A 9063-nucleotide genomic window follows, 5' to 3' on the forward strand; every position below is an offset into this window, starting at 1 on the left:
CCTGGACCACGAGATGACTAGACTCTGTACATAACGCCGTTGATACTAGAGACTTGCATCTCACTTAAATGACCATAGGTGACATGACCTCAATCTTGAGTGTTTTCCTGCCTTTGAGGGTGGTCCTTTGATTAGTATGGGTGAGAATGGCCAGATTGCCAACTCAAGATGCCCACCTTTTAAGGGAGTTTCTGATATGGGAGCTCAGAACTCAATCCACAAGCTGAAATTCACTCCTTCCCTGAAGCATGGATAAGTAGAGAGATTGCTCTCTTAAGGCTGATTCCGGGGCTTGAACATAGTGGCCACATCTTCTCTTTGGAAGAGAAGACTCAGTCACAGTAGGCTATGACTCATGTTCATTAGAGGGATTAGTGGTACTTAAGAAGACAGATGTAACTATAGGGGCATAACGGTTATTGGCCCAGTTGTACTTATGAGCGATCTGTGAAGGGTTGTCGTACTGCTGATTGGTTAAGATGGACATATAATATATCTATGGTAAGGAGAATTCAGATGTCGGTCTTTAGTGAACTGCATGGCAGTTACCGGATGGTGGATCTCATGACTAAAGAGTTTAGTCAGTTGTTTACATACAGTTGGAGCTTCGAGCTACAGGTCCATCAGGTGTCCTGGGTAGCTTAATGGATTCAGTTGAGGATCAGTTCTTGGTGTTGATTTGAAATGTTCAAATTGACAAGAGGTATTTTGATTATATATGATATAATCGGTATGATGTATGAAATATATCTAGCGAAGGATTGATGAAAATGAGATTTACATTAAGTACCAAAAATAGAAAAATAACTATGATTTGTATGTTTCATGAGATGAAATATTAAAACTATATGTTATAAATATAGTATGATAAGTTGGTGATCATTTATATTTATAATAATATTAATTATTGGATAATTAATTTTTTTTAAAAAAAATAACCAATTGAGTGGGTGGTTATTATTTTTTAGAATTTTTTGTTGTAAATATTTTTGGGATTTTTCTATTTATAAGTGTTCCTAAATTTCTTTTAATAAATTTTGTCTTTAGAATTTAACATGGAACAATTTAATATTTACACTTTCAAATTCATAATATTTTATTTCATACTTGTAAATTTGTAACATTTTAATGTCTATTGTGAAAATTTTCATCAATTTTAATTATAAAGTTTTATCCGCAATAACCTAGTATTTATAACTTCTAAACAAATTTGATAAAAATGTTTCATTATATGTCAATAGTATTTTTTATTATAAGGTCTAAATTGTTACAAATTATTAAATATGATGATTAAATTGATTAGAAAGTAATTTTTGGAGTTGTTTTGAAATAAATAAAAATGATCAAATTTATTTATAAATATAACAAAATGTCATTGTCGATTAGTGATAGAATATCTAAGGCGGTCCATCGGCGACCATCAATATCGTTGATAGATATTTATTGTGGTCTATCTGTGATAGTTATTGATATTTTGTTATATTTATAAATAATTTTAATAGTTTTACTATTTAAAATAATTGTGGTGATTGTTAAAGTACTTTTGTATTTTTATTTAAATCTTTATATAGGTTAGGTATGGAATCACAACGCCAGGAAATTAATATTCTACCACACATTTCAGTTCATTTCTTATGCAGCTTCCTCTGTCTCAAGTCCACGTTGACTTACAAGGGCCATTTTGATTCATAGACTCTTTGGATTTTAGATCTAATTCTTCTCAAAATCAATTGAGCAATTTTGTGAGAAAGAACATTAGATTGCAAAATGGCTGATTTCCTATGGACTTTTGCTGCAGAGGAAACGTTGAAGAAGGTGTTGAAAGTCGCAGGTGAGCAAATTGGCCTCGCATGGGGCTTTGAGGAACATCTGTACAACCTCCAAAAATGGCTACTCAAGGCTGAAGCCTTCTTACGCGATATCAACACCAGAAAGTTCCATCATCATTCTGTGAGGATTTGGGTGGACGATCTTCAACATCTTGTTTATGAAGCCGACGATCTACTTGACGAAATTGTTTATGAACATCTTCGACAAAAGGTCCAAACATCAAAAACGAAGAAGGTATGCAATTTCGTTTCTCCTTCTAACAATGCTTTCATCTTTCGTCGTAACATGGCGAAAAAAATGAAGACTGTTATAGAATTGTTAGAAAAACATTACTACGAGGCTGCTCCTTTGGGACTAGTCCGGAATGAATCTGCAGGACCAGAGATTGATGTTATCAGTCAGTTTCGGGAGACAACTTCGGAGGTAATCGGTGATCATGAAATTGTGGGGAGGGACGTTGAAGTTGAAAATATAGTGAAACAAGTGATTGATGCTAGCAATCAACAACTTACATCTATTTTGCCTATTGTTGGTATGGGTGGATTGGGAAAAACAGCTGTGGCCAAGTTACTTATCAATCATGAGATGATTAGAGGACATTTTCATAAAACTGTATGGGTATGTGTGTCTGAACCTTTTATCGTCAACGAGATTTTGCGAGAAATCTTACAAAATCTGAAAGGCATTTCTAATGGAGGGGATAGTAAGGAGGTCTTACTTCGTGAACTCCAAAAAGCGATGCATGGGCAAAGATATTTTCTTGTGCTTGACGATGTTTGGAACGAAAATGCTTTTCTATGGGATGAGTTGAAATATTGTTTGCTAAGGATCACCGGAAATTCTGAAAATTGTATTGTTGTGACTACAAGGAGTGCTGATGTTGCAAAAATCATGAAAACACATCATCCTAGTTATCATTTAAGTAAATTATCCGATGATCAATGTTGGTCCTTATTTAAAGAAAGTGCAAACGCACGTGGACTACCAATGACTTCAAGCTTGGAGATCTTTCAAAAAAAGTTGGTCAAAAAGATTGGTGGCTTACCATTGGCTGCACGAGTTTTAGGAGGGGCAGTAAAATTTGAAGGAGATGTTAAGAGATGGGAGGAAATGTTGGATAGTGTGCTAATAACTCGACTGGAAGAGGAAAATTTTATTTTTTCTATATTAAAATTAAGTGTGGATCGTTTACCATCATCTTCATTAAAGCAATGTTTTGCGTATTGTTCAATTTTTCCCAAGGATTTTTGGTTTACAAAACAAGAACTAATTCGAATGTGGATAGCACAAGGTTTTCTTCAACCACAAGAAGGAAGAAACACAACAATGGAAAATGTAGGAGACGTATATTTCAGGATCTTGTTGTCACGCTGCTTATTCCAAGATGTCGTTAAAGATGAACAAGGGATAATTACAAATTGTAAGATGCATGATCTTGTACATGACATTGCAATTGCAATCTCAAGGGATCAAAATTTGCAACTAAATCATAGCATTATTTTGGGGAAGGAACATCAGAAGAAGGAGAGCAAAAAAGTTTCAAGCAAGTTACGCACGATTTATTTCGTTCAAGAGATTCCTCAAAATGTAGATTTGGGAGTGTTTGATAAGATATGGAACTTTGTTTGTTTGCGTGTTTTGAAAATTTGCTTACCTCCTACTGATAAGTTATCGGAGTCAATTGGTCAGTTGAAACACTTGAGATATCTTGAGATTACACAGAAAAGGATAAAGTTCCCAAAGTCGATTGTTTTGCTTTATAATTTGCAAACACTACAGATTCAAGGCTCAGTGACTGAAGATTTTCCAAAGAACTTCTCAAATCTTGTAAGTTTAAGACACTTGGAATTTTGGGGTACTGTAGTTAACAAAATGCCTCCACATTTACGTCAATTGACTCAGCTTCAAACATTGCCTATGTTTGTAGTCGGGCTTGAGAAAGGTTGTAAGATAAGTGAATTGGGCCCATTGAAAGACTTGCAAGGTATCTTGAGCCTTTTGCATTTGGAGAAAGTAGAAAGTAAAGAGGAAGCCGAAAGTGCAAATTTGGCAGAAAAGAACTTAAATGGGCTACACTTACATTGGTCTGTAGAAAGAAAAGATAACAGGTACAATGATTTGGAAGTGTTGGAAGGACTTCAACCAACCAGAAATCTCCAATCATTAAGCATCAACGACTTTGCAGGCAACTGTTTGCCTCAAAAGATTATGGTTGAAAATTTAAGAAAGATATTATTGTGTGGTTGTGAAAATTGTGAAAAGCTTCCAATGCTTGGACAGTTAAACAACCTAAAGGAACTTGAGATTTATAACTTCCATGGTGTCCGAAGTATTGGCAACCAATTCTATGGAAATGATTCAAACCAAAAGACGTTCTTCCCAAAGTTGGAAATATTTGTACTCGAGGGCATGAAGAACTTAGAGCAGTGGGAAGATCAAATAACAAAAGATGATGCATCATCAAATGTTACAAAATTTCCCTATCTAAAAAGGTTGAAGATTATTGGATGTCCCAAATTAATAAACATTTCAGATGTTTTTGGTGGTTCTGATGAGAATGATATCCAGCACCTTGAATCATTTTCTGCTGAAAATTGTAACAAATTGAGAAAACTTCCAAATTTGGGAAATAAGCTCAGGTTGTCTCATTTATCCATTGGTCCATTGGACAAGCTGCCAGAAGAAGGTTTAGGACACCTCATGAATTTGAAGCATATCAGAATTATTGGATGCATACAGAATTATGATTTTAGCTTCCTCGGCCACCACCATCATTCCCTTGAAAGACTTGCTTTACGTGAGAAATTAAGCAGTGTAACCCAACTTCCTCAACAACTTCAATTCTTGACTGCTCTACAAAAACTGTCCTTAGAAAATTTTGGTGGCATTGAAGCTTTGCCGGAATGGTTGGGAAACTTTGTATCTTTGCAAAGACTCGATCTTCTTTGTTGTCAAAATTTGAAACAATTTCCTTCCAAAGAAGCAATGTTACGTCTCACCAAATTAAGTTATTTGTGTGCTTATGAATGCCCGCAGCTACAACTTGGAGAAGGCGACACAGAGCGGGTAAAACTTTCCCACCTTCCAAATATACGTGTTTATCTCGGATAAAAAAACAAAATTTTTTGAGTGGTGGAGCTTTTTATTGAAGAGAGAAAGAATAAAGTATGGATACTAATACTCAATCTTCTATTGATTTCTTTCTCAATTTTGTCTTGGCAAAGATTGCAATAACATTATATATAGTCTCCCAAAGTGTCTTCCTAAATTCCTTCAATAAATCACTAATAAAAGCAAATGAAAGAGGTTACAATAATTAAGACAGGATTTCAAAATTTGTAGTAATTCTTGATCATTTGTTACTCAAACTGCCATAACTTTGCATAGAAAATACCAAACGACTTGAGACTTGAACCATTAGAAAGTACCCATTCGGGACATCAAAATCTATACACATATTTAATTTGGACATAATTTGACCTTCCAAATTCCTGCTAAAAACCACCCAAAAACCTGACCATTTGAGTTTAATGCTCAGCAGTCTTGATCACAGTGTGAGTTTTATTTAGGTTTTTTTTTTTTGGTTGAATTTCACTGCTGAAGGAAAATTTATTGAAATTTTCACTTTAATTTCTCTTAGATTTTCTGAAGTAAATAAGCTCAAACATTCAACATATTCAACAACTGTTCACATTTCTTTAACTTTTACAGTTTGTTATTGTAACTACTTGTATTATAAAAATAGTATAAATACTCATCATTTACAAATTCGTAGTATATAACATACAAAAGCTTCAAGAAAGCTTGAAATCTGTAAAAAGAAAAAGTTGTGACTTAGCTCTTGAATAAGATCTCCTCTCCTTCTCGTGGATGTAGGCATCATTTGCCGAACCACGTATATCATCGTGTAGAACTCTTCTTCCTGTATTCTTCTACAAGATTACATGTTCTTCATTGCCGATCGTTTACTCAAGCAATCGCACGAAACAAATATAAAAGATTAGGGTTAGAGAAGCTCTGCAATTTCGAGAGAGAGAACGAGAGAGAGAAAGAAATTAATTATGCAAAAATCCCATCAGAATAAAGATTTCATTCACTTCCATCAGGCAACGGTTAGTGGAGCGAACCACGTAGAGCACATCAGCTGGAAGTTCATGGACAAAGGATATCCAAGAACTCTACCAAACCAAATTTTATTTAGGGCAAAATTCTTGGGTTCACGAAATTGGATCAGTAAAGCAGGGCCACTAAATTCTTCATTTGGGCTTTTAGAATACAATCAAGAAGAAGCAGGCCCAACAAAGTGGTATCAGAGCAAAAGACTTACAAGATTGCAGTTCTCGAAGATTCAAGATTCAAGTTTTTCATTCAAAGATGTCAGTAGCAAGATTCGAAGTAGAGAAATTCGATGGCAAAGGAGATTTTGGCCTGTGGAAGGCCAAAATCAAGGCAATTCTCGGCCAGTAGAAAGCTCACAAAGCCCTCCTTGACCCATCAACACTTCCTGCCACTATGACAGCTCAAGAAAAAAAAGACTGGGAGCTGGCAGCTTATGGTATGTTGGTTTTAAACCTTTGTGAGAGTGTTCTTAGACAAGTTTTAGATCAAGGAACTGCCTATATGATATGGACTAAACTAGAAGAATTATATGCTACCAAATATCTTCCTAGTAAAATGTACCTTAGGGAGAAATTCTTTACATTTAAAATGGATTAATCAAAAACTTTAACTGATAATTTAGATGAGTTCAAGAAAATTGTTGTTGAATTCAAAACTCTAGGAGAAAAACTTGGGGATGAAAATGAGGCCTATGTGCTTCTAAACTCTTTGCTTAAACCCTATAAGGAAATTAAAAATATTCTAAAATATGGAAGGGACAGTATAAGTACAGATACTATAATTTCAGCCTTAAGAACTAGAGAGCTAGATTTACAGATTCCTAAAATGGATCATCCTAGTGGTGAAGGGTTATTTGCTAAAGGAAACTTCAAACAAAATCATTCAAAGGATAGAAAACCACATAACACAGATGATAGTAAGTCTAAATAGAAAATAAAATGTAAGTATTGCAAAAAGAAAGGACATTTAATCAAAGACTGTTTTATCCTAAAAAAGAAGAACCAAGAGAAAGAAAAGGACTCAAAAGGCAAACAGCCTGAAGCATCTGTTGTAGAAGGTTCCTACTCAGATGCTTTAGCCTCAACTTTAGACAAATCCAACCATGTAAATCCTCTAGGAAAACATGATTGGGTCCTAGATTCTGGATGCACCTACCACATGACCTCAATGAGACCATGGTTCAACACCTTTAAAGAAATTGAAGGAGAAATGGTTTATATGGGAAACAACCAAGGCTGTAGGATATAAGGCATTGGCTCTGTTTCTATGAAACTTAAGGATGGAACTATTAAACTCCTTAGGAATGTGAGATATGTTCCACTTTTTAAGAGAAATCTAATCTTCTTAGGTATGTTTGATGCAATTGGGTGTGAGTACAGGGGTAAAGGAGGAACCCTTGAGGTGCTAAAAGACTCTAAGGTGATAGTAGTTGGGGAAAAGATAATTGACTTATTTGTGGTCAAAGGAGTTGAAATGATGACAGGGACATATTTTGCTACCACAAATGAGATCACAAAAGCTGATGTTTGGCACAAAAGATTATCTCATATTAGTGTTAAAGGCCTAGAAGTCCTATCTAAGCAAGGGATTCTACCTTAAGGTCTCTCAGAAAATCTAACCTTTTGTGAACACTGTGTTTTAGGAAAAGCCACAAGGCAAAGTTTTACTAAAGCACAACACACCACAAAAGCTATCCTAGATTATATTCACTCTAACCTATGGGGTCCATCTCCTACACCTAGCCTAAGTGGCTCAAAGTATTTACTTTCTTTTACTGATGACTTCTCTAGAAAAAGTTGAGTCTACTTTCTTAAAACTAAAGACCAAGTGTTTGATAGGTTTTAAGGAATGGAAAATCATGATAGAGAAGCAAACTTCTAAAGAAATTAAATACCTAAGAACTGACAATAGACTAGAATTTTGTAGTGAAAAGTTTAACAAATTCTGTAAAAAAAATAGGAATAACTAGGCATAGGACTGTTAGATTCACTCCTCAACAGAATGGAGTAGCTGAAAGATTAAATAGAACAGTCATGGAAAGCGTTAGATGTCTTCGCTCAAATCAATTCTTAGTGAAAAATATTGGGCTGAGGTAGTAAGCTACACTGTGTACAACTTAAATAGGTGTCCTCTTCCTCCCTAAACTTTTTAACTCCTAATGAAAAATTGACCACACATCCACCTAACCTAGAAAATCTAAGGGTATTTGGATGTGTTGGCTATATTCACCAAAATTATAGGAAACTGAAGTCTAGGGCATTATAGTGTAGCTTGTTGGGTTCTCAGAAGGTGTCAAAGGCTTTAAGATGTGGAATCCTATTGAGAAAATGTTTGTCATAAGTAGGGATGTCACTTTTAGAGGAAAATAGATGTTTATGCAAAAAGAAAAGACAACTTATGAAGTTCCTAATAGCCCTAGTACTGCTAGGATTGAGGTGAAGACACCTAAAGATTCTTCCACTAGCCATAACCCTCCTAACGAAACTGAAGAAGAAGAAGTGGAAAACTCAAATGAACATACTGTGAATACTGAAGTTGTTCCTGATCTAAGTCAGTATTCTTTGGCTAGGGATAGACAAAGGAAAGTGATAGTTCCTCCAGCTAGGTATACGGAAACTAATTACATGAACCTAGTCCTAAATGCCAAAATAGCTCCTAATGACCAAGAACCAGCTACTTTTGAAGAGGCAGTAAACCCGTCCTAATGCTAGGTCTTGGATTCAAGCTATGTGTGAAGAAATGGAATCACTCATTGTCAACAATACTTGGATCCTAGCCCCTCTTCCTAAAGGATGCAAACCTATAGCCTCTAAATGGATATATAAACTAAAGGAGAGTTCTACCTAAGAAGAAAATCCTAGGTACAAGGCAAGGCTAGTGGCTAAGGGGTTTTCTCAGAGGGAAGACATAAACTATTCTGAAATTTTTTCATCAGTAATAAAACAAACCTCTATTAGACTTTTTTTATCTCTAGTTGTTCAATACAACCTTGAACTAGATCAACTAGATGTTAAACTGTTTTCCTTCATGGAAATCTAGAAGAGGTTATCTACATGGTTCAACCTAAAGGGTTTGAAGAAAGAGGGAAGGAAGACCTATACTATCTCCTAAACA

General features: G+C 35.2%; 1 protein-coding gene across 1 annotated transcript; it reads left to right on the forward strand.

Moving 5' to 3' along the window:
* The first annotated feature begins 1599 nt into the window (after positions 1-1599).
* LOC120088382 (putative disease resistance protein RGA3) lies at positions 1600-5037 on the forward strand. Its single transcript, XM_039045627.2, has one exon. It carries the CDS (start codon positions 1768-1770, stop codon positions 4939-4941), a length of 3174 nt encoding a protein of 1057 aa, XP_038901555.2. The 5' UTR covers positions 1600-1767; the 3' UTR covers positions 4942-5037.
* The last annotated feature ends 4026 nt before the right edge of the window (positions 5038-9063 follow it).

The sequence above is a fragment of the Benincasa hispida genome, chromosome 10, assembly GCF_027475165.1.
Source record: "Benincasa hispida cultivar pf3 chromosome 10, pf3_genome.v1.1, whole genome shotgun sequence".
NCBI lineage: Eukaryota > Viridiplantae > Streptophyta > Magnoliopsida > Cucurbitales > Cucurbitaceae > Benincasa > Benincasa hispida.

What these genes read in the sequence shown, in the direction of transcription:
- LOC120088382 (XM_039045627.2), top strand. Translation starts at nt 1,768, where the DNA reads ATGGCTGATTTCCTATGGACTTTTGCTGCAGAGGAAACGTTGAAGAAG.